The 27,478-nt window shown below is 37.8% G+C and overlaps 1 protein-coding gene across 2 annotated transcripts in view; it reads right to left on the bottom strand.

Annotated features, from left to right (window-relative positions):
* Positions 1–27,478, bottom strand: part of TMCC1 (transmembrane and coiled-coil domain family 1) — a 96,928-nt gene that overhangs the window by 11,182 nt on the left and 58,268 nt on the right. Inside the window, exons 1-2 of one of the 2 annotated variants that reach the window (XM_015821541.1) lie at positions 7,444–7,482; positions 5,649–6,580 (exon numbers count right to left, since the gene is read on the bottom strand). In XM_015821541.1, the coding sequence (XP_015677027.1) occupies positions 5,649–6,580; positions 7,444–7,482 (971 nt within the window). Of the gene's footprint in view, positions 1–5,648; positions 6,581–7,443; positions 7,483–27,478 lie in introns of those variants that run through there. The other variant, XM_015821540.1, reaches the window with a different exon arrangement.

Genomic DNA, 27,478 nt, shown 5'->3' with positions numbered 1-27,478 from the left:
GTGCTGTAAACTAAGGTTTGTATTTGCATTCACTGAAGAGGAAGGGATTACAAGAGAATAAGCAGGCACACAGTGTGAAATACACATCAAAAGGAATGTCCTGGCACCATCTGTTTGCCTAGCATGCTTCACTCTCTGATCCCAAAATCCCTTAGAAGGCAGACAAAAGCTGGAGATGTAAGTCTTGTCAGTTATGGGCAGCAGCTACCAGCTAGCATCAATTTAGTTCACAGAATTGAGCTTGTTAACTTGTGGTTAGCACTTTTTAGAGATGCATTGTGCTGTGGAGCAAACAAACTCAGCAAGAGATATCTTGTTTAGGCAATCTGCTCTGCAAGACGGGTGAGGGGAGGGAGAAAAAAATGGATCAAGCATAGGACAATGCATACTAATTGACTATAATGGTAAACCTGTGACTGAGATAGATGCTGTGACAGTCATAAATGCAGACATTGGTTGGAAAGTTACTTTTGTAACTGTTGTAACTGCAAAACACTGTTGTAACTGCAAAAGGTTGTTGCCTGAGGCGGTTATTAGGTCTAACTGAACATAATTATATATCTTTTGTCAGAACCTTGAATTGCACCTGAAAGTAATGGTATTACATGGGTATATTATACATTGCCCATCACTGACCTCATAGCTTCCAGGATATCCCCATAAATATGCACTGCAATAGCCAAACATATGGGAAGATTAGGATATGAGTAACTATTTAGAGGGCCCCCTGGCTGAGGAAATGTAGAACAGGTAAACCAGATGACCTGTGAGTTCAGAAACGCCTCCAAGTTGTATACCAATACTGAAAGAGGAAATGCTACCCCATCCAAGAATAAAGACTAAATGTTACCCCATCCAAAACTAAAAGTTCCAGGACTGAGGGGGCTGCCGCTGAACCATTCAACTGTGCAGCGGTTGAGCTGAAACTATTCCCCCTCATCCAGATGGGATAGAACTTTGACAGCATCATTTGGGTGGTCCAAGATCAAGACATGTAACTTAATACCATAAGCATACCAGTAATACCTGATGAATGGATATCCTCATCCAGCAGCCTCATGTAGATTTAAACAAAAGGGGTAAGAGCATTAAATCCTGAGACATCACACAAATTAAGGGCTCTGATCTCAATTACTCAGCAGCAACTAGCATGTACCACAAACCAAACAACATCTTGATCATCTACAGTGAGGAAAAAAAATATTTGATCCCGTGCTGATTTTGTACGTTTGCCTACTGACAAAGAAATGATCAGTCTATAATTTTAATGGTAGATTTATTTTAACAGTGAGATAACAACAAAAAAAATCCAGAAAAACACATTTCAAAAAAGTTATAAATTGATTTGCATTTTAATGAGTGAAATAAGTATTTCGTGCATTCGCAAAATATGACTTAGTACTTGGTGGCAAAACCCTTGTTGGCAATCACAGAGGTCAGACTTTTCTTGTAGTTGGCCACCAGATTTGCACACATCTCAGGAGGGATTTTGTCCCACTCTTTGCAGATCCTCTCCAAATCATTAAAGTTTCAAGACTGACGTTTGGCAGCTCGAACCTTCAGCTCCCTACACAGATTTTCTATGGGATTACAGTCTGGAGACTGGCTAGGGCACTCCAGGACCTTAATGTTCTTCTTCTTGAGCCACTCCTTTGTTGCCTTGGCTGTGTGTTTTGGGTCACTGCCATGCTGGAATACCCATCCATGACCCATTTCCAATGCCCTGGCTGAGGGAAGGAGGTTCTCACCCAACATTTGACGGTACATGGCCCCATCCATCGTCCGTTTGATGCAGTGAAGTTGTCCTGTCCCCTTAGCAGAAAAACATCCCCGAAGCATAATGTTTCCACCTCCATGTTTGATGGTGGGGATGGTGTTCTTGGGGTCATAGGCAGCATTCCTCCTCCTCCAAACATGGCAAGTTGAGTTGATGCCAAAGAGCTCGATTTTAGTCTCATCTGACTACAACACTTTCACCCAGTTCTCTGAATCATTCAGATGTTCATTGGCAAACTTCAGATGGGCCTGTACATGTGCTTTCTTGAGCAGGGGGACCTTGTGGGCGCTGCAGGATTTCAGTCCTTCCCGGCATAGTGTGTTACGAATTGTTTTCTTGGTGACTATGGTTCCAGCTGCTTTGAGATCATTGACAAGATCCTCCCGTGTAGTTCTGGGCTGATTCCTCACCGTTCTCATGATCATTGAAACTCCATGAGGTGAGTTACAAAGCAATTTATAACTTTTTTGAAATGCATTTTTTTTTTATTGTTATTCTGTCTCTCACTGTTAAAATAAACCAACATTAAAATTATAGACCAATCATTTCTTTGTCAGTGGAAAAACGTTCAAAATCAGCAGGTGATCAAATAGTTTTTCCCCTCACTGTACTATTGCCAATATTTTCTGGACTAAATTCAGATCATAGGACATAACCTTTAAAGCTTTAAAAATTTATTAACCTGGCTATTTTGACTTTTCAACAGTTCCCATCATACAAGTAGTTCCCTTGCCATCAGACAGATACTTAAGACAGTAAATCAATGGGAGCATATCATCAAAATACTTTACAACCAGTTGTCTTGTACCACCAGTTTCAGGCATCAATCATACCCAGAATTTTTTTTAAATTAAAAAAATGGCAAATAATGCTTGCACATAATAATATGCTGGAAACAGAGGCTGCAATCTTGAACGTCTAACTATTCTAAAAGCTCAATGTACCAAGGACACTTTTAATCTGTATAACAGGAAATAAGATTATAGCTGAACAAAACTTTTGTCTATGTATCCACATAGCAACAGTGAAAAGAATGCTGAAGAATTTATTGCAAAGCTTTCTTAATGGGCTATGATTGAACTCCATGAAATGCGAGTCCAGGGAATTACAATCTGCCAAAAAGGCAAATTAAATGTACAATTTAAGTTGATACAGGCAGTATGTGAAGTAAACTGAGAACAAAACAACTAAGTACATCTTAGTTATGTGAACTTCTCAGTCACTTTGTATACAAAAGCTATTGAGTCATGAACAGTTTCAAGGGAGACTTGACAAGAATTCTCATGAAAGTACAGAAAGAACCTTTTTATCAAACAAACATCTGCTACAGCTCTAAAAACTGATAAGCAACGCTTGTTTTGGAATCTGATTGTGCTGATAAGGCTGCCATTGTAAAAAGAACAGGGGTGAATACAGAACTGGATTTCCAAAGAGAAAGGTGTGGCTACTCTCTCTCAACAATGAGGCCATATCAAATGTCCAATAGAAAACCAGCAGAGCTTTTGCTCAAGCTTTAACTATTTGTTACATTACAACAGAGGATTTATGAAATAATTTCATCCTGAGAAAAGTGTGGAGGAGGAAAGAAGGAGAAGAGTCAGAACTGGAGAGACAACTCTAGGAATATCAAGTTCTAGTGAACACAAACCATGAAAGGACCAAGAACAAAACTAGCCACAGAGAAATAAAGAATGACAAACACAGTTGATGTAAAATAAACAAATGCTCTTATTAAAGGGGGGGGGATCCTCAACAGGAGTCTGACCTTTCGGTAGACTTATTTGGCTGGTATATTAGAATGAGAAAAAAATGTGACTGCTAATTTGATTTCCAACAGTGGTTTTATTTGCAAGCTTACGCATACTGCTTTTTATTTTATTTCAATACTAGCTAATATGAAATTTTTTAATATAATGTTCTTGATTTATCTGCAATTCTTTGGGGGAATGGGGATTTGTGCATAAGATCTAATTGTCAAGGGACTTGAGAAAAATGGTAAAGGAAATTATAATTTATACTATTTTAAAAATATCACAAGTCTTTCCATGAAATTGGTAGAATGTTTAATTAAAAATTCCTTAATGAATGAAGTTGTAAAAAATCTCTGTTCGACATAGATCTGCAACTCTCCATTCTGCTCTCAGAGATCTGAATTTCTCAGCTCAGAGGATATCAGAACAAATGGCTACATGGGATATCTTGTGTGTGTGTCTGTGTGTGTGTGTAAAAATAAAGTTATGGAAAAGTTTTAGATCCCCAAAGATTGATGCTTCTATTGAGCGAAATGAAATCGTCATTTTTCCATGTTCAAAGAACAAAAACTAATTCATCTTCTCTCATTTGCTATCTTCTAATTATTTGTCTTCCCTTTCTGATTCTGTATTTTTCAAATAAAGTCTTCTAATTAAATGTTTTCTGTCAATTCAAATATGCTTCATTTAATTATCTGACAGCATGCAATTGTACCTTTTGGCTGTATAATACTTTTGGCATTTATTAAATTACATGTTTTCCCAAAACTGCTAAAGAGTTTAAAAAATATTAAAAACAATTTAAGGCTGCAACTCCACTTTGAGAGTTAAATAAAAGATGTATTGATATTATAAATGATTAATATCTGCATAAGTTGTAATAAGATTAGTATTTTGTCAGTTCTTAAATAGATTGAGTGTCTCTATACTTTCTTCAATCCCAAACGTTATCAATTCAAGACTGCCATTTTAGACATGCTAATTTAACCATATTAAACATCTATTTCTTGATATTTAAGGATAACAGTAAAATACAATTAAGTATAATAAGATTATAGCCTAATTTTAAAGTTACAACCACAACAGAGAGTATAACTATTTACATTCTTTCCTTCAAGATCTGTAAATAGCACCAGGATTGTCAAGACTCATAAGCACAACCTTTGGAGGTACAAGGAAGAACTGACAAAATATCAACATTTAGATTTATATCAACATCACAAATATATAATCTATTTCTTCCCATGAAGCCTGATCTAACTACTTTCTAGATTACATAAAACTATACCAAATTTATCTTGCATTACAGATTTGTTTCTAATGCAAAACAAATTATACTTCAACATTATGTGTGACTGGAGTTAGGATGTGCCGTATTTTCCGGCGTATAAGACGACTTTCTAAACCCTGAAAATCTTCTCAAAAGTCGGGGGTCGTCTTATACGCCGGAAAATACGGGTATTCTATTTTATTCCTTTACACATGTGGTTTGGCATATTACTCATCAAGTTTTCTCTCCCCCCCCCCTCTCTCTCTCTTGCTCAAACTCTATATTTTAACTGGAAAAGTTGGGGGTTGTCTTATACACCCAGTTGTCTTATACGCCGGAAAATACGGTATTTTTAGAGAAACATACTTTTTGGAATGCTTGGGAGCATAATAAGCCAGCACTAGCAATACTACACTGTCTGACAACTACTTTTCAAGCTCAGTGTTAATGTTAATTATACAGGGAATCTTTCTGCAACATATTCACCTACTGTAATTTATAAACACTGTAATGAAAAGGGCAGTGCTTAAACATGCATCATCCAACAAGATTAGGACTATGGGACTATTTTGAAATTATAGGTCCAGAGCCACCTCAACTTTAAAAATTAGTGTAGACAGTCACAGAACTGAAAAATTATGACAAGAAGAAAAGACAGACATGCTGATTTGGAAGGGAAGAAACTTAAATATTTAAGCCAGAATTAAATATATTCATATAAAGCAAATGAATTGTTAAAGTTTACTACCCCTAAGATTATCAATAGTAAATGAATGCTGGCATCCAAACAACCATGAATCTGCCTTAATATTAATATTAGTAGTGAAAGACTGGACTGCCAAGTGCTCACCGGTATCTTTCTTCCTGTAGAGCCTGCATTATCAAGGAATAATCTCGCTGGTAGTGAACTCTGAGATCTTCAAAGGATTCCTCCAGTCGTACTTGAACCTCTCTGAGCTCTTGAATCTCATGCAATATCGCATCAAACGCTGAGCTTTGCATTTCCAGAGTGTTCGATCTGGAGCTTGGTGCTCCCAACTGGACTCCTGGAGTGCTATTGGCTCCCACTGAGCCTGATGTAGCACTGGAACAGTCTTCCTCACTGCCATATTTTGGGCTCGACTGAAAGTTATGAACACCTAAAGTCTTTCCTCCGGTCCCGTCTTCTTGACTTTCTTCCAAAGCATCCTTCAGATTAGCAATATTGTCGGCACTTCCAAACTTGTTTCTAATGAGCGACGCAATTTCCCGAGGTTTAGAAGCAACGGCTCCAGCTGCCGAATGAGTTGCTTGGGAAAAGCTGGAAAGTCCACCTTTAACGCTATCTACTACTCCTTCACTGAAGCCAGTGACTTTTGCTCCTACATCCTTTAGCCCCTGGTGCATGTCCCTCAAGACATCTTTGGGCTGTCGATGAATACCATTCTGTTCAATCTCCCGCAGCTTCCGATGATAGTGCTCTAGCTTTTTCTGCAGCTGGAGGATTGTCTGGGATGACTTCTGGTTCTTTTTCTCAAACACCTGCTTAATCCGGGCACTCTGCTGCTTGTCAGCATTATTGGCTAATTTCAGGTATTCGGCTACATTGTCATCCCGGGCTGTTTGCTCTATTTTGATTTGCTCTGTGAGTTTCAGTATTTTCTGCTGCAGATGAGTGATGGCCACTTTTGTGCGTTGTGGATCTGGTGTTCCATCAACAGAATCTGCATTGATACTGCAGTCTGTGCTTGTTGCCACTGCGTTAGTTGTTTGTGCTAGGCTACTTACATCTAATCGTTCGATCTGGAAAAAGAATTAAAAAATGAACATGAAAGTCTGATTTGATAATGGCAATGTCATAAAAAATGCAAACAAATTGGGTATCTTAAAAAGGCAGGTGAAAAAGTCACTAAATTTCAACAGGCCTGTTAGCATCCGTAAAGAAAATGATAAAGAAATATGGATAGACATTACGGAGTATTCTGCCATACATTTTTGTTTTGTGAATAGAGTAAAGTTAAATTTCAAAACAATTAGGTCTATCAGTTAAACTTAAACTATGTATGTCACAATCCCTTATAAATATACAATTATGATTGCTTGCTATGTGCCCTACTGTGATAACACATTAGGAGCCACAATTCAATAAAAGATTGTTTAGAAACACACCTTAGTAACTTCAGCTAGGATTCCTGTGGAAATGGTAAAAATTGAAAGGAGAGTTCAAACAACAGTGTAAAGCAGAGATAGACAATGTATTATCTTCCAAATGCTGTAGACTACAACACCCAATATCTTTTGCCACTGGCTACACTAGCTGGGATATGAATTGATTCCAAACATTTGGAAGGTACCAAGATGCCTATATCTCAGGTGTAACGAATCAGTTTCGGAGACTACATATAGTATACTCTCTATAGTTAGCTTACAGAGTTAAAATCTTTCAGTTTATAGCAAGAATAAAATCTCCACACAATTTATATGTGTTTTCCAAAGTAAAGGTGCATACACAAATTTTAAATTCTGCATTGGAAATAGTCACAAAAAAACTGGTTTTAACAGATGTTCTTAACCAGTAAACGTCTTAAGAACTCATACATGTAAGTAAAATGTAATTTACTCATCTATTTTCTAGCAAAGAAATCATTCTTACTTTTCTAGCCTACCTTGGCTTTCCTGAGTCGCAAGACTTGTTCCCAATGCATGACTTGGACAAAGCACCAACATGCCTACAACTGGCTCTGCCGAAAGCTCATCCACCTATGATGCCTGAAAGTTATAAAACTAAGTTTCAAGGAAGGCAGCTCACTACAGAAACTGGTGAATCATTTAATTACTCTGCAGCTCCTCCCCAAACAGGGAACTTGTTCCCCGGCATATGAAAAATAGCAGCATGACTTCATTACAAGCCAGTCCTTTATGAAGATAAAAGCTCTCTTCCTCCTTCTCCCTTAAAAAAAACAAAGCTGCCTAAATAAAATGAAAGCTGTAAAAGTTCATCAATGTGGAGTATCCATATAAACTCCAAATGTTTTCAAAGGGAAAAGGCCTATCCAGGTCCTAATGGAAAGAATGATCCAGAACAGCCTTTTAAAACAAAAAGCAAGAGTCTGCTGAGGAGAAATGCTAATTTCTTACTCATTTCTTTTCATATATAATTGTTCAGAAGTTTCAAGAACTACAGCAGTAATTTGTTTTGAGAACAGGAATCACAACCTCCTTCCTACTTACTAGCCGAAGCAAACACGTATGTACTTGCGTGTCTGTGCATATGCCAGAAATTAAGAGACTGGACAAATTAAGCTCTGAGTAACTATACAAGTCTGAATGCTTGTGAGGTTACAACCTCTGGTCACATGCTCCATTAGTAAAAATGGATTGCATTTAAATAGGGAAAATTTCATTACACTATGCCTTCAACAAGGCTGCACATGAAATAAGGCAGAAACTGAGATTAATAAGGGCTGTTTTAAGCTAATCTATATAAATAAAAATGTAAATGTTCGTTTGTTCAAAATCTTAAATCTACGAAAGTTCTTCACCAATTGCTTTGAAATTTTGAAACAACGTTGCATTCGAATACGCACGTGTTTTTATATACCTATATTATATAGATGTCACACCTGTGACAGGTAAAAACATGCTTTTTTTGAAAAATAGCACCATCTGTTGGATGTAAAAGCAACACACGCTTTTACCAGACTGAGCCACAGCAACGCGTGGCTGGGTACAGCTAGTTATTGAAATAGAAATGATTTAGAGAGGGGAAGAAAGAGAAAATGCATGCACACATATAGAAAATGATGGCTTGAGGGAAAACTGTGCCATTTTAGTTAGATAGAAAGATCCCAAGAAGAGAATATAAAATCTACAAAAGATTGACATAATGGAAATACTGGAATCTATCCACCCCTGTTCTAAGAAACAATGGCAGGATGCCTACTCATGTGAAAGATTTATGAAGGATTCCTAAGGCTTTGTAATAGGGACTGGTTCAGCTGACAGGCATTGAAGGATGGGAGATCAATACCTTTATCTGTTACCAAATGGTACACCCCAATACTGGTCAAATGGTATTCAAGTTCACAAGGAGATCAATAAATAGGTTACCAACACAGGGACAGTTGGCAGTAAGAGAAGAAAAAAAAAATCTGGTTCTTTCCTAACTACCAGTTTCCTACTTGGCAACCTGGAGAGGAAAAGCTGGTTCTCCTTCTTCACCTGTTAGGCTTGGTCTGGGAGAGCTGGCTCTTTCAAAGGCCCTCCATTTCTAATCATGCTACAGGTGATCTGTGGGACTGAACCTGGTGGGAAAACAGCTGGTTATCCCTTTTCACCTGCCATCTCCCAGCATGGGGATCACTTGCCTGGGCTGGAAGGATGGCAGAGCAACAGTAAAATATGGTTTCGATTCCATAGAATTGAAGATTCTGGAGATTTGAAAGAACTCCCTGGCAAAAAAATGAAGAGTCCTGATATGGCTAAACCAATCACAAGCCACTCCAATTCAGTTTTGTTTCTTTATTTCATCAATTTATATGGCTGCCCAACTTACAAATAGATGTGCCACTAAGTCAGCTGAATTTCCTGTTCATTCTCAAGGACAATCTCAGAGAACTTTTCTGTAGAGGCTACCATTGTAGATGAAGAGGGTCAAAGTTTTTAGAGGTTGTAACAAGTATAATTAGAGACAGGTGCTATGCTTCTTTTAGAAAAAGTGCTACCTGCCAGTATCCCTAGGCTGTACAATTATTCCAAAAGGCTGTACCCTATTACTTGGTACAGGTGATATTGAATTAAGTTGTATCAATGAGACTGTGTTTACGAATGTCAGAATTGAGTGAATATATTAAATTGAGAACGGGCAACAATTTTTAAAATAAACATTAACTTGGACAGATATATAACTATTGCAGGTGATACGTATCATTTCAAAGGGGATGATCTCTATAGGAAAATATACACACATACCCTGTAAAGACCAGGTTATTTCTTTTAGAAATCTCTCTCTCTCACACACACACATACAAACATTATTTATTTTTTCCATATACAATTCACAAAACTTTAAAAAACAGAAGAGATAGCCTCAAACTGAAAATACAAACTAAGAAGAAAAAGATATATCTTATATTTTACATTTATCAATAGCCAATGGTTTATAATGAATACACTACTATAATATTTGTCATATAATATAAGCCAGTACATATAATATAAGCCAGTACATCCTCATAAATGATTTAAGCTGGAAGAAATAGTCAATATTTTAGAAGACAGGTTCAAGATCCAGAAGAATTTTGACAGACTTGAAGACTGTGCCTATCCAACAAAATGCAATTCAGTGGTGAGAAAAGAAAGGTTTTTCACAGGAAGAAAATCAATAGAGGAGATACATGTCTCAACAGCAGTAATTGTGATGTACTGCAGGGCTCGGTACTTTTCCACTCCTTTTCAACATCTATATGAAACCGCTGAGTGAGATCATCCGTCACCAGAGGTTGAGGTATATATTGTATGCTGATGATATATTGTATTTACACTCTTGGTGACCCAAGTGATACTGTGGCTGCCGTGGTGCCTGGAGACTGTGGGGGCCTAGATGGGGGATAACAGGCTTTAACAGAACCCTGGCAAGACCGAATGGCTTTGAGGATGCAGAGCTCTAGGATCCTCAACTTTGCCATCTTTGACTCTGCAACTTGGGGGTTCTCCTGGACTTGTAACTCCTGTTTGAGGAGCAGATGGCAGTCGCAGCTAGGAGAGTCTTTGCACAACTTCATGTTGTGTGCCAGTTGAGAGCTTTCCTGGATCAGGACTTCCTGTGCTCAGCCCCTAGCCATTTCATGGCTGGACTATTGTAATGTACTCTACATGGGGCTACCCTTGAAGAACATTCGGAAGCTATAGCTGGTTCAGAGTGCGGCAGCACAGGTAGTTTTGGGGCCCCCAAGAATGGCCCTTATAACACCACTGCTCCGCGAGCTGCATTGATTACTAGTCTGCTTCCAGTTGCAATTCAAGGTGTTGGTGATCCAGGTTACTTGAGGGACTGTCTCACCCCACTGGGATTGGCCTGTACCACTCGTGCTGGCAGAGGAGGCATGTTGCGAGTCCCATCAGCCCAATTATTCTGGCTGGCGGGGTCCAGGAGGAGGACCTTCCCTGCTGTTGTTCCTGCCCTCTGGGACATCTTGCCCCCCGATGTGAGGTTGGCACCAATTCTCCTATCTTTTCATAAGGGCTTAAAGATGTGGCTCTGCCAGTTGGCCTGGGCCCCAGTGGGGGAACAGCGGAATGGAGGTGGTTGATTGAGTAATAACAGATCTCACCTCCCCCATCCCTCCGCCCTCCCCATGTATCTTTGTTTTAATATCTGATTTAAACTTTTTATGTTTAACTGTATATGTAACTTAAGCCACCCAGAGTTACCCTATGGTAAGATGGGTGGCCAGTAAATTTTATAAACAAACAAACTGTGAGAGGGATCGCTTAAATATGAGCCAACAGTGTGCTGCAGCTACCGAAAAAGTCAGTGCTAGGCTGCATCAACAGAGGGATAGAATGAAAATCACAGGAAGCTTAAGTAACACTTTATTATGCTTTGGTAAGACCACACTTGGAATACTATGTCCGGTTTTGGTCAGCACGATACAAAAAAGATGTTGAGACTGTAGAAAGTGTGCAGAGAAGGACAACAAATATGATTAGTGGACTGGAGGCTAAAACATATGATGAATGGTTGTAGTAATAGGGTATCTCTAGTCTAACAAAGAGAAGGACTAAGAGTAACATGACAGCAGTCTTCCAATATTTGAGAGGCTGTCACAAAGAGAGGGTTGACTTATTCTCCAAAGCACCTCCGAAGGCAGAATAAGAAGTAATGGACGGAAACTTACCAAAGAGAAATCCAACCTAAAATTGAGCAGAAATTTCCTGATAGTGAGAACAATTTATCAATGGAATGGCTTGCCTCCAGAAGTTGTGGGTGCTCCATAATTGGAGATTTTAAAAAGTGATTGGATAGCCATTTTTCAAGAATGGTATAGTGTCTCCTGTTTGAGCAGTAGGTTGGACTAGAAGACCTTCAATGTCCCTTTCAACTCTGTTATTCTATATTTTATAATATGAACAGTACAAACTATTATTGTAAAATATCACAAGATTTGTCATAGTATAATAATACATATTGCTATATTGTTTGGCTAGATGAAAAATTTGCCTTTTCCAAAACAAATTACATTTCCAACAACTATTCCTTAACACTGAAATAATACAACATTTCCCAATTTCTCAATATAATCCTTTTAGTTACTCCCATATTTGATACCACAACAATTCCTGATAAATAGTCAAATTTCAAAGCTTTGGTATGTAGTTCAACATTACATCAACATCTTTAACATTTAAAGATTTTCCTACAAATCTGCTTATATACATTAACGTAGTATCTCCAAAAGGTACCAAACGATCACATTACCATATCATACTGGTCTGTGAAATGTCAATTTTTTTATACTTCCAACAAAAAAAAATATCTGATGAGCATCCTTTCAAATAAAGTATCAGACGGAGTCCAATACAATTTTTGATGGACTAGCTTTAATTTCAGATCTGTTGTTACTATTTAACATTTTTAAGAAGTCAAATTCTGGAGATCCTGAAGAAAATAGATAGAAAGGAAATAAGTAAAAAAAAAAGGTAGAATGAAAGTAGAATATACGATAGGATGCAGTAACAGTGTGTGCTTGTTGTCATATTATATTCTTATATTTTATGTAAAAGGCCAGTAATCAGTTGAGGTAAACACTCAATACTTGTATAAGGGATGCCTGTGGTAAAATGTGAACGCAACCTGGCTCTGCTGGTTGGCCTCGGGCCTTGACAGGGGCATGCTATGTTGTGGGTAGCTGACAGGGAAGAGGAAAGGTACCTATCCCCTTGTCAGCCATCCTCTAGGTTTTTAGTTTTCTATTTAATTCTCTTAATTTTAATAGTTTTGTATTATCTGTTTTACTTTTTTATTATATTGTAAGTCTCTCAGAGTCACTGTATCAGTGGTGGTGAACCTATTGCACGCGCGCCAGAGGCGGCACTCAGAGCCCTCTCTGTGGGCACGCATGCCAGGCCCCAGAGATGGCAAGGGACTGGGCCCCGCCATCCTGGCCCTGCCCATCCAGTCTGCCATGACCAACGCGGCCACGCCCACACGGCACCCGGTGATAAATAAGGGGGTTTTGGGTTGCAGTTTGGGCACTGGGTCTCTAAAAGGCTCGCCATCACTGCACTATATCATGAGATAGGCAACATAAAATATAGATAAAAAACCAACAAGCAAACAAATAAATGACGGATATCAACATGCATACTTATGTGTACATATGATGCTATGTTGTTGGCTAAGAATCTGAATAATTTCCAGCAAATATTAGCAATAACAACAGCACTTGTATACTGCTCCACAGTGTTTTACAGTACTCTCTAAGAGGTTTACAATGTCAGCATATTGCCCCCAACAATCTGGCTCTTCATTTTATCAATCTCAGAAGGATGAAAGGCTGAGTCAACCCTGAATCAGTCAGGATTGAACCCATGGCTGTGGGCAGAGTTAGCCTACAATACTGCTTTCTAACCACTGTGCCTCAATGGCTTCTAAGCTCACAGCTTAGATAGACTGTTTGTATTTGAACATTATTATAATCTATCAAAGATCAAGGCACCCATGTTTGAAAGGAAGAACGAAGTGCACAATTGCCAGTTATATATTAACAATGAAGCACTAGAGTAAGTACATGAGACTGTATACATGATTATTAAAAATGGGACCAAAGATGGAGAAATTTAAAAACATTCAAATGTTTCTAGAATTGTACTGACGAATACATAAGTTTTTTTTGAAAGGAATTAATTTTAGTTGAAATTTAGTAATTTTCCCTCCCTACCTCCTTCCTCATAGAACTGAGAATTGGGAATGTCAGGAGAAACATAAAGTAAGCTGGTAGAGTGGAAATGGGATGCTTATGTGTGGCAAAATGAGATAAGGTAATGAAAGAACAGTTTTTGAATGAATGTTACAAAAATAACTGATCAATACAACAGCGGAACATTCACGTGGTTTTGTCAGAAATAATGAATGAGGAGCTGATTGTCAAACATATGAAACAAAAGAAAGAAGAACAGGTACAGTGAATGGTGGCGATATAAATTAATTTTAGTTATGTCTCAAATTCTTTTTTTGTCATTTCATGGCTTTATTCTTTGATTTTATATTTCTCACTCCTTTTCTACATTCTTATCTTGAAAAGGAACAAAAGAATGGGGATACATAGTCAAACTAATCAGATCTGTATAGTTCATATTAAATATATTTTAATGAAATTGTAACTATTACAACTACCTAGAATATTTTAAAGGAGGCTATTAAGTTAGCACATATCTTCTACAGTGGCGATTGCTTTCCAAAGAAACTGATGCCAAGGGAATAAGCAAACTTATTTTATTTTTTGACTGCGAGTTTGCCATGACTTTGGCCCACTGGTGACTTTGGCCCACTCTCTTTCTCTCAGCCCAACCCTTCTCACAGGGTTGTTGTTGTGGGGAAAATAGGAGGAGGAAGATATGTTGGTTATGTTTGTTACTTTGAGTTTCTATGGAGATTCTCAGGTCATAGTTATCCCGAAGTTGCTTTTTCATGCGGCAACTGGACTTTCTTGTTTTTCTTTGAAGATATTTTGCTTCTCATCCAAGAAGCTTCTTCAGTTCTGACTGGATGCTGAGGAATGGAAGGATTTATACTCCTTGCAGACAGCTGGTCATTTACCTTTTTTAGAGAGTCATTTGAGGCCACCTAGAGGTTTATCTGTGTTGTCAGGGTCACCTGAGTAGTGCAAATGGGTGTGGAGCCTCCTTGGAACTGCTGAAAGTAGACAATGTGGACAATACTTGGGTCAAGATCAAAACACAGGAATAGGAAGCGTTCACCAAACATATAAACTCTGTAGACAGATACATTAAATTCATATGGGAAGATGTTAAGGAAAATAGTCCGGCCTTCGTGGACTATGCAGTACACATTAAGGAAGACAAGAAGCCTTAACATTGAAGTTTACAGAAAACCCCCACACATGGATCAATATTTACATTTTGATTCTCACCACCCCATGGAGCACAAAATGGGAGTTATCAGAACCCTTCACCACCGAGCTGAAGGTCTGCCAACCAGCAAAGATAGGAAAGAAAAAGAACTAAAACACACCGAGGAAGCCCTCAGAACGTGTAGCTATCCCAAATGGGACTTCATCAAATTCCCCAAAAGACCCAGCAGGAGCTCCTCCATAACAGCAATGTTGTCATTCCACAGGTTGCAGGAATATTGTAAAAGTTCAGGAGGATCTTCAGCCAACACAACATATGTGCACACTTCAAACCCATGAATACACTAAGGCAGAAGCTTGTCCACTCCAAGGATAAAACATCCAGACCCAAACTGAGCAACATAATATATGCAGTAGAATGCAGTGAGTCATGCACAGATCTGTACATTGGGGAAACAAAACAACCACTTCATAAACACATGGCAAACATAGGAGAACAAACCCATCAGGGCAAGATTCAGCAGTCCATCTGCATTTAAAAGACAAAGGCCACTTTTTCCGAAGACATCAAAGTTCACATTTTGGACAGAGAGGACCGCTGGTTTGAAAGAGGGGTCAAAGAGGCCATCTATGTCAAAATTGAACAGCTCTCTCTCAACAGAGGGGGAGGGATACAACATCATCTATCTCCAGTCTACAACACAGTCCTTTCAGCAATTCCAAGAAGGCTCCACACCCATTTGCACTACTCAGGTGACCCTGAAGACACAGATAAGCCTCCAGGTGGCCACAATGACTCTCTAAAAGAATGCAAATGACCAGCTGTCTGCAAGGAGTATAACTCCTTCCATTCCCCACCATCCAGTCAGAGCTGAAGAAGCTTTTTGGATGAGAAGTGAAACGTCTTCAAAGAAAAACAAGAAAGTCCAGTTGCTTCCTGAAAAAGCACCTTTGGGTTATTTTGAGTTATTTGTAAAAATAATAAATAAAGATGGGATGCAAACAAACAAAATGCATACTCAAAAGCACAATCTGATACTAGTGCAACTAATAGGTAAACATAATTCTACTCATGGAAGGAAGATGTCCTGGGGTCTGCCTTGGGCTGAAAACTTCCTGAATTGAACATGGACTAAGGAGTAACAGTCATGCATGAAATGGTTTTTATATTTACATGTATGGCAGGACACAGGGTTTATGTAAACCCTGACTTATACAAATCTGACTTTATGCAATGAGTTGAAAAACAATGTGAAGGTTCTTCAACAAATATAATAATAACAGCTGTTTTATGCCTGTATGAGGGATATGATTTGAAGTAAAGTGTATGTGGGGGGGGGGGACTGAAAAAAAGATCTTTATAACTCATTTATGACCTTCACAGTGTCAGTCATATCCTCATCACTGCAGGCAGTACATACTGTCCTGTGCTTGACCTGTGATTTTTCCTCCCTCACCACCAATTTTGCAGAGCAGAAAAACTGGAGACAAAGGGATTTCAAGAAAGTAAACTGTTTACTCTTCTACACATCAAAAGCAATACAACTGGGATGACAATCTGGGGCTGGGAGCTATGCATACATTTTAGTATTTTTAAAAAAATTATTTTCCCAATCTCTCTACTGTATGGAAGTGAGGGAGGGAGAGAACAAGCAAATTTTGTAGGCAACTTCTCCTTTGCCCAACTACTGGCACGATTGCATTACTCTTGATGTATAGAAGAGTAAACAGTTTACTCTCTTGAAATCTCTTTCTTTCCATCTCTTTACTCTTGGGAGCAAGGTTAGATAAAGGAGACATCGCCTACTTAAATTACTTGATTTTTTTTCTCCCTCCTTGCAGAACGGAAAGATTAGACAGAAAGGGATTTCAAGAGAGTACACTGTTTGCATAGCGCTCCCACCCTTAGGAGACAACCCAATCATTTTGTTTTAATGCTTACAAAACAGTAAACAGGCACTTGAGCACTCCAAAGGATGAGGTAGTGGTTAGGAATCAAGCAAAAGCTAAAGGTGTGCAACTGAGCACTTTGTCTCTTTCCAGCTGGAAAGCAGTCAGGGTTACGTGAGTTCACACTTAATGACTGTTTCACTCAGCAGCAAAGTTGCCAGTCCCAATTCAACAAGGACTACCGGTAATCAATTATTATGGTTATTATTCAATGACACAGAAATGGCTTTTATTATTATCTCAACATTTTAACAGTTCTTTTGAGTACTATAACTCAATGAAATGGCACTTTACTTTTCTGTTATAAAGAACATTTTTAAACACAGTCTAATAATTAAGAGAATTCTAATTTTAAAATGGACATTTATCAGCAATATTACTTAAAAACCAGATACCCCTTTTGCTGTGTATTAGTAAAACATATGTGATACATGACACTATTAATTAGTGGCAAAGAAATATTTTGACATAGTGTAGTTTTCCTACAAAAATACAATTGTTCAAATTATAGAGAGGGGAGAGAAAAGCTTTGACTATAGATGCCCTGCATTTCGAATGTCCGCGCTGGCATCTTTCCGATGCAAGTCTAATATATTTTAAAAAATGCTTCAACAGCTTTTAAATTTGTGTATGTATTTTATTTCGATCCTGCTTTTACAGAGTAGTTGTTTTTAGCTTACTGTAATGTATCAGCTATTGCATGGCGTTTTAAATATTTTACTCGAGTCACTCCATTAATGTATTTTAAGGGAAGAGTATAAATCTAAATAAAATATTTTTGTAAATAATTCACAAACACAGAAAGATATTTATGGACACTGATTGGAATATATGGGAACAAATGGTATGCTCATCTTCAGAAAAGAGGACAGGAGGAATACAACCAAAAACCAAATCAGAAATAAAAAATACCTGGATTGCTTTGGAGTTGACTTTATTCAAACTGAAAGTTAGAACTTATATTCCCCTCCAGATGAAGCCTTCTTAAAAACCTAAACATATTTTTTTATGTTCTTAAGACTAGTTGTTCAGGAAGTTATTCCTGAATTAATACTCTTAAGGTCATAATTAGATGATATCAATATTAGATATTTCTTTTATATAACATCACACCACATAAATAGAATTAACAGGTAATATAGTGATATCAGTGCGTATGCTTTTCAGATGACTTATTAGAGGAGGGATAAGGAGGAGATATATAACTGCTATTTTGGGGAAAATAAACCCAATGAAAATGAAACTTTCTAGAAAATGTTCTCTGTACCTTACACTCTGGAACAGTGGTCCCCAACCTTTTCAGCTCTGCAGATCGGCAGTTTTGGAGTTTTGCATGCTCACACACTTGTCCACCGCTTGCACAGCCTGGTACTAGGCTGCGACTGGGGGTTGGGGACCCTTGCTCTAGAAAACTTCTTTTGTTATGGTCCTTTAAGTCAACCCTGACTCTTGGTAACTGCAGGAACAAGTTTTCTTCATGGTAACATTTTTTGGGGGAAGTGGCTTCTCAATATCTTCTTCCCAGAGCTAAGAGAGAGGGATTAAAACTCATGGCCCTCTGCTTCTAATGGAGGGGCTTTATCTACTGCACCAAACTAGCTTACTAGTTATCTAGATACAGGATAAGAGGATAACAGGAACAACATATTCTAAATTGTAAGCAAACGTTTTGGGCTTCTATTTATGTAGTTATTTATTTGGCCACCCAACTCATTGGGCAGATTACATAGAAGAACACACCACATTCAAGCATAACTGAAATGAAAGCAGAGCATACAGTAGTCCAATTCTAAAATCACTGCAGGACTGGCTCATCCAATGCTCCAATTCAGTATAGGGAGCCAGTACAGTCTGCGAAGTAGCAATATTACATGGATATACTATCATCATGACTCAAGACAAGCAAGCAAAGTCAATGGGGACACAGAAAGTGACAAGTTTTGATTACGTGAGGTCCTCTCTTTGCAACCTGTATAATCCTCATTTAGTGACAGCAGCTAGGATTGCCAGATCTTCCATTGCTAAGAGAAGCAGTCACATGATTCTTTTGGCTCACATCTGCATCACTTAACAATGGAGTTTCTGCTCTCAATTAGCCTTATTACATACAGCTACATACAGATCAGACTATTCCCTTTCAGCATAAGCAACCTTATGCAAATCACAGAAAAGGAAGAAAAATAATTCTTTTCTGTGAACTTAAAAGCATGTGGTGAGAAAAAGAAAAGGAAATATTTTTCTAAGTCAAGTTCACACCAACAATATTCACTAAGTCTTTTCATGCTCTTTTTCTCCCCGTAGTCTTTCAACATATCCAGTGGCCAAACACTCTTTCCATAAGTTGCCTTACGTTCTTCAAATGTCTTGCCTCTATTTTTCAAGATTTAATCAATGCCACCCAGCCAGAACCTTCATGATTTCCCCTTTTCTTTTGAACCCTTTGCTTGCTCTTTGGATATTTGTTTTGCAATCTCATTCTGTCTGCATGATCAAACGATCTGAAGATCCATATTTTATGCTGGCCACTTTTGTATTTATTCTAGTCATCTGGCATCTATTGTATCTTGACACAATCCCTTTACGTTTTTACTGTACATACACTAGGGGTCCCCAACCCCCAGGCTGTGGCCCACTACTGGGCTGTGACCTATTTGGAACCGGGCCATGTGAGAGGCGGGCCGGTGCATGCATGCAGCCCCACTTGTGCAAGTGGCACTCCAAAGGCTTCTCTTCTCTCTTGCATGAGTGGAGCTGCACATACATACGCACATCAACCTATCACTCGAATGGCCCAGTTCCCCTTTTTCCCTATCTGGTACTTCCACTGTCATCGTTCACCAAAACATAACAAGCAATTATCACCAATCCACAGATTACTATTTTTATATGCATCCATAATAACCTAGATGTCATCAATTCATACTTTACATTTTATTCTCTTCATTCAGAATTAAACTTACTTATTCACTTCTCTATATGTACTATCCAATTAACAAAAGATGCTGGGTCCTAAAGGTAGTCAGAAAAACAGCCTTGTGTTACTTATAAAAAGTAATAAAGATGGGATAAAAATCTAATCTAATAATAATTGGAAGTTGGCATTTTTTCTTTAAGGCCAAACTTTTTCTTCAGTTTCTCAAAGGAAACAAGGTGAAGAAAGATTTCTTTTTTTGCTTGCTTGCTTGCTTTCCTCTATCTACATCCTGGCAGTCACTCATCAAGGTAAGTAACTTACAGGTTTTGTCACCCTCTTACCAGTAAATTTAGCAAATCCAGTGGTAAATAGGGATCGAGATTGAAGGGCAGAGGCAGAGAGTTTATTACAGAACCTAATGGGGGGGAGATCAACAAGTCTGTCCTTCCCAGCTTTGTTTTCTTTATTGAAGAAATGTGGGTTTTTGGGGGAGAGGGAGGGGGTTAAGCAAAGGAAAAGTTTTGGGAAGCTTCTGCCTTGATTGTAGGCATCTGATTTCTCCAAAGCCTAGGAGAAAGTTTGCAGTCTCCCAGTGGCCAGCTGATAGGGGCAGAAGCCATCCCACAAGTGTGGCTTCATCGGCCAAGCATGGAGGCTTGTTTGGAAGCCTCTTTGGCATTGGAATGTGGCGCTAGGCCCTAATCTGGCTGGACTCTTCCCTTTGCAAAGCTTTTTGCTGCTTGTCTGCCTCCTTTAGCTGGGCCATGGGCCTCCCCTACCCATGGGGTACCCCATGCTGGTTTATGTTCATTTTATAGTGCCATCAGGGAGGCAGGGGGTAGGGGTAATTAAGCAAGGCTATCTCACTTAATGGTTGTCATCACAGGCTCCATTATGGTTCAAAGGTCAAGGACTACCGGTATTGCTTCTAATCAATCTCAGCTGATCTCAGCAGAATTAGTGAGTGACCGCATGGGAACCATCGTCCTGCCTTTTAGAATATATTTTGGTCAACTCAAGGCAGCAAACATACCTAGTACTATTTCCTTCTCCTATTTTCCCCATAACAACAACCCTGTGAAGGCAGTTGAGCTGAGAATGAGTGAGTGACTGACTGTTGGCCAGACTAGAAAGTTGGAAAAAAATACTTTGGACAAAGTGGTTGCAAAACATTTCTGTACACAGATGGATAGAATCACCAGGAATTAATTGAGCACAATGGAGGGAATTCTTTTTTTTATTGCTTAGTCACACGTGATTAGTTTAGAAATTACTTATGACCCAGACTGTCTCTTTTACAAATCAGCTATTTTGGGGAATGGAGGGAGATTTAGGTGCAGGGGGAAAAAAGGCTTTCCCCCCCCACATTAAATAGCACAATTGTTTCATACCATTGGCAGCTTGCACGACCAATATCATTTTGTGGAGTTGTTTTCCTCTGATAGTGGTGTAAAAAAGTATAGTTTTCACTCAGAATTTTTTCTCCGCTCTTTTTAATTTTGTTGGAGTCCTAAAGGAAAACCACTTTAATTTAGTTTAACTAAATACCCACTTATCTAAATATAATAGGAACCATTAAGTGAAAATCCTTTAGAAATTATTTGAAAAGAGAAAATAGTTATCAGATCATATAATGGAAAAGCCTATCTATAAGACCATCCTGAGCTTTCAGTCCACATCAAAATTTTGTGCTAAGAAATATTGAAATCTATATTGTAATAATGGGGCATGCTTTATATAAGTTAACAAACAATGGGAGATGCAAAGAGTTGCAAACTGGGTTTTCTGACTGCTTTAACTTTGTTGGGCTATTTCTTTCAATTTCAATTAGACGTATGTCTTAATTTCATTTCCAGTAGACACACTGTACAGAACCCCTCAAATAATTACTGCTATTAAATTCATATTTATTTTTTCCTTGAAATTGAAGAATCCAACATGCATAGGATGTTTATATCTGGATTTCCATGGTTTAAGCATGGAAACACAAAATCCACTGCCCTGAGTAGAGATCGGAATTGGCGTACAAAAAGAAAACCCATTTAAATGTTTTTATCTAAATATTATTTAATTCTAAGTTCAGTGATGATTCTTTTTGGGAAAACATGGATGGTAAAAGGCCTGCTTATTTGATTGTAATATGAGCGTCTTTTTTTTTTTTTGGTGGCAATGGAGCAACTCTGCCTAACTACACATTTGGGTTTTGTTTTTTTTAAGATAAAAAAATAGACTACAATATAAGCAGCTTCAAGCTTAAAGGAAATGTTTGGTTTTATACTGGTTGTGTGTCCTATTGTAATTTTATGTTTGTCAAATTAATTAATAATTTAATTACAAGTATTTTTTAAAAAGCAGCCTCCAAAAGGTATATTTTGTCTCTTCTCTTGTAATAATCCGTATATTAAGATGTAAATCTATAATCAATCAACAGGTATCTGATAATATATAATTATGTCTTTCTGGGATCAACTGTGTTCAATGTAGTACAGTACAATGTGTTCAATGTAGGCAGCTTTATGATACTGGGAGAAAAATAGCATGGTACAATTATGTGAATAAATTGCAACATAAATGTATTTAAGTATGTATTATTTTACTAGGCTTATATTTTACCCCAGCTTTTAGGCACCATTTGGAAACACTACTGTTTAAGCAAGCTTTTAATGGGCATAATAATATCTTCCTTTATAGCCTGGATATTTGCAGCTCTTTTAAAATTATACTGAAGATGTTTTGAACATTCTTGGCATATTTAGAGAGGTGCAGCTACTAGGGAGTGGGGGAGATATTGTATTTTTGCCCATAAAATATATGTTCATCTTAATTATATTGGAAACCACTTTGAAAACCTGAATTAAAAAGCTGGGCATTTTTCAAGAAGTTCATCAAACTTTTTTCATATTTTAAGAAGTGTGTGGCATCTTCCCATTCCAAACAGAAGACCCCATTACCTGGGAGTAATATCACTTGAAACTTTCCACCAAAATATTTTACAGTGATTTTTATTGTGCATTATATATTCTAAGCAACTGCTTCGATTTATGATAAGAGAGGACAGATGGATATAGTACATTAATTAATAACTACTGTGGCATTTCTTAGGAAAACATTCACTCAGAAAACAATACATTTGTCGGCAAATAGGGCCAGTTTTTAATGGTATTAGCATGGACCTAGCATAATAGCTTATGCATGCATATTCTATATTCCAGAATGGGAAATAAATCAGTACAAGTGTAAACTTTTTAATCTATTTTCATCTGTACCCTGAATAACAAATGTATGATAACATAAGGATGCTCCTCCAGAATGTACTCTACAAAACAAATTGTGTTTTTATTTTCAAATGTATAGATGGATAGAAAGTTTGTTAGCACTTACATTTCTTTTCATGCTGGAGTAGCAGTTTATAGAAAACTAAAAAGATAACTAGATTACTTACACAAAAAAGAAATGTGATATACGATAAGGGTATATGTCCATATTTGTCTCTCTGTCCAGTATCGATGATTCTGCAGTATGTTTATATTCTCTATAAAATGCACATTATACAGCTAGGAGAAGAAAAAAAAAGCAAAGCAAGCAAAAAGGGTTTGCGGGTCAAAAGCATCCCTTTCACACGTTTATCTTTCAAAAGGAAATGCCATTTATAACCGAGATGCAAATTCAGGCAAGAAGTTCTATAATCTGAGCCGACTTAACTGCCAGTGTTAAAGCAATTACAGGATAACCGAAAAAGCCAAGGCAACACAGAGCTGTGGAGGAAATAACTTCCTAAAAGATTGCTGAGCAATGAAGTCATAGGCTACCTGAGTTTTAAATAGAAAACAGCCCCATCGGTTGCCACCATGATTTCCTGAGATGATCTCACCTGGACTGGCTCACAGACATGCTTTTCACAGCATACACAGGTACAGCAGCACCACATAAACATTGCTGCATGGCCGGTGAGCAACGCCTTGCCCAGCGCTAGGCACTGCTTGGACTGTGTCCCAGACTGACTACTTCGTTCCCTACATCTGCGAGACTGAAAGTGCTCTGTGCCGTTGCTGTATAAAAAGACTATTCGCCAAAACAAACAGCTCTGTGTGCTTCAGTATCATTGATTCAAATGAACAGTTACACTGAGGTTACACATGGCATACGCTATCTTGGCAGAGGACGTTAAAGAACAAAAAAGCAAGCTAGTGGTCACTTGAATTTAATGCGATAGAGCACACACAAAAACCTCAGAAAGAGATCCCCCTCATCTGGAATAATTGTTTAATATAATATTCTTGTTAAATAGGGATGAGAAAGCTTATAACTATTTATAGACACATTGTGTAAAGGGGAGGAGAATTTATCAGTTTTTTATTTTTATTTGCTTCTCAGCATCTAGTTAGGGTGGATTCTATATGTTTAATGTTAAATTTACTGGCTATTTGGGTCCTTTTTTTCTTTTTTTTGTGCACATTTTTTGTTGTTGTTGTTCTGTTATATTTTTCTGTTTTGCATTTCATTCTTGCTGATAAAAACAAAATAAAATTATATGTAAGAGAAACCTATGCATATTAAAATAGTGTTACAAATAGTTAATTAATTTTTAAACTTCTACCTCCTCAAAATTTGTTTCAAAATAGGGTAGCCAATAAGCTTACAGGCAAAGAAAGTGGGCATCATTTGTCTATGAGATGACTCTTCAGTTTTATCCTGGCAGTTGATTCATGTAAAAATGATTGTCTGCGAACAACACCAGGAAATGAAAAATATTGGAAAACTGTTTATCCCATTATTACTAACTTCCCTGAGTTTGATGTTATAGGAATAATGGAACTGTGCTTCAATTTCTATTTCCATTTTATGTGTTCCTTCCTAGCATTAGAATAGCCAACATTTTTATTCTACATGGATATCAGTGTCATCCTCTCCTTAACACAAGCCAGACTTTGATATAAAAAGTAAGCACAAGACACTTATTGCAGTGAAGAAAAACTAAGACCTCTTCCCAAGTACATCCATACATGGAAAATTAATAGCAGTCAGATTGAGCAAATTAAGACCTTTAAATTCCTATACATTTTTCTGAAGAGGAAATGGCAGAAGCAAGGCTGCCCTAGTTTATAGCATTCTTTCAGTTCTTGTAAAGCAATGTCACAATCTCAACACTACCATATGCACCAGCATGTTTTAACAGAACTATAATGTACATCATACACTAACATTAATTAAATGAGATAGGATTTTACTTCTGGATCAAAACAGAAGAATTTGCAAGGATGGATCAGTAGAAGGAAGTAAAATATTTGTTTTACTTGATAAAACAAAAGATGTGTCAGGTTTTTTTTAAAAAAATACTATTTTTTTAAATTTAACTCAATTCAATTTAGATGGTGCCTGGCTCTAGGCAGATCACAGTAGTAGCAGTAGTAATAGTAGTAGTTATGATTGGTTGTGCAGTCAGCAAGACGTTTAAGCTTGATTTGGAATTTTTATCCACCTATCTATTATTATTATTATTATTATTATTATTATTATTATTATTATTATTATTATTATTATGGTTGGTTTTACAGTCAGCTACATGTTAAACTGGATTTGGCATTTTTAAGCATATATTATTACTATTGCTGTTGTTATCAATTTGATGTGGCCACCCATTCCAGCAGACTCAAAAACTATTAAAAACATAAAACAAAACATACACTACAACAAAGGAATCAAATATAATTTAAAAAAAAACCTCCACCTATGGCTTCATAGTTCACCTTAAATCATACCCAGAAGCAGACTGATAACCAATGCAGCTTATGGAGCGGAATTCTCCTGTGGGGATACCAAAGCATGCCCATCACCATGTAGCTGCATTTTGAATTAGCTGAACATTTGCAAGATATTCAAGGGTAGCCTCGTATAGAGTGTGCAGCAGAAATTCAGCTGTGGAGTGACTAAAGCTTGAGTTACTTATGCAAGAAAAGGCACGACTGTCATACCAAATGATGCTGTGCGAAGGCCTTCTTGGCCACAGCTGCCACCTGAGTAGAATCTGTGAGTCCCAGGAGACCTTTAGGATGCATACCACTCTTGAGTGGGGAATACAATCCCATCCATGGTCAGAGCCTCCCTGGATCTAGGTGGCCTTGAGAACCACAGCTATTCAGTTTGAAGATGGCTTTAATCTCCTCCTAGCCCTGGTAATCTCTTGGTACTGAGACAGGTACTGTCGCTAGGCACTGAGACATTGACAGCTTGTCTGCCACCCTGGCGTCAAAATAATTGGATATCATTAGCAAGCTGATGATATCAAACCTCAAATTAGATCTCAACAAGTGATTTCATGTAGTTTTTAAATAGGAGGGGAGACAGCACTAAGCCCTGAGGCACCCAACCAAGGAGGGGCCTGGGAGTGACCTTTTCCCCTGACCAATACTGACCAGAATCAGCCCCACAAGCAGGAAGAGAATCACTAAAAGACAATGCCTCCAATTCCCAATCCCAGGAGCTGACTGGGAAGAATATAGTGGTCAATGTTACTGAAAGCCACCAAGAGATTAAGAAGGGCAAGGATGGATGCACTGCCCCTATTCTGGCTTCATTATTGACAATACAGGTAGTTCTTAGGTTACAGCCATTTGCTCAGAAATCCTTCAAAGTTACAACAGTACTGAACTGGGGGGGGGGGGGGCTAATGAAATGTCCTCAGAGTTTCAGCTATTGTAGCATCTTTCATGCCACATGATCTGGGTACTTGGTGCCTGGCTCATAATTATGACATTGCAGCAAACCACAGTTACACAATTAATTAATGTTTACAGATAAAGGAAATGGAAGAACTTATCTATGCCTACAGCAATTCAAAATTTCTCCCTTATTACAAAATAATTTTTGTAACAATCTCTATAGTACTTGTCAGGGATGCATCCCAAGAAGACTGAATACCCAGTTCCCAGAGCATGCTCTTACAGTTTCCATTTATGAACATTCAACCTGAAGGACTGTTACAGTATACTTACACTTAAAAGTGTATCTTCCTACGCATTAAGATCTGCCTCAGAGATGCTGGTCACAGGCCAACTTATGACTGGTAACTATCTATGTTATGGAATTTCTGATCTAAGGAGGTAAGAATTTCAATTGTCCAAAAATTTAAATGGATTTTAAAAACAATTTTATTTCACTCTTCTTTCCCCACAAATAAATCTTTTCTGCCTTAAATACTGTTAAGGGTTTAGATTTTTAAATTTTAGAAATGCTATTTTATATATTTAGTTTAGCTGGAAAGTTCTAAGTCATGTTCATGTAAATGCACTGAATATTTTTACTGTCTGTAAGACTGTCATGGTTCCAATAGATGAGACCAGTAAAAGCAGAACTCCAAGGAAAGAGATTTCCCTAAAGAACATATTTATTGACTACAAAGTATTGGCGCAGTCAAAAGTGAAACCAAGTCTGGAGTTCCCTCCCAAGCATTACAATGTTACAAAGTTGAACTTCCTACCCCAGCATTATGTAATTATCCATATTCCCCAACAGAATACTTTGGCGGACTTTTTAACGAAAGGCTCAGTCCGCCAAAAGTCAGGCAGCAAAAATCTTGGTTCCCACGGGACAATTTATTATTTAGTCTAACGTCAAAACCACTCATCCCCCCTCCCAGTACTGTGGCAACTGAAAATGAAGCAAAAATGGCTTCAGCCAAGATCGTTGCAGTGTTGACAAAGATATTCTGAATGGATAATATACTGAGAAATGACCTTTGGAATA

Source organism: Protobothrops mucrosquamatus, unplaced genomic scaffold (genome assembly GCF_001527695.2).
Source record: "Protobothrops mucrosquamatus isolate PMUCROS unplaced genomic scaffold, P.Mucros_1.0 scaffold1343, whole genome shotgun sequence".
Taxonomy (NCBI): Eukaryota; Metazoa; Chordata; class Lepidosauria; order Squamata; family Viperidae; genus Protobothrops; species Protobothrops mucrosquamatus.
Note: the sequence above shows the minus strand (reverse complement) of the source record. Positions and strands in the feature narration are given on the sequence as shown.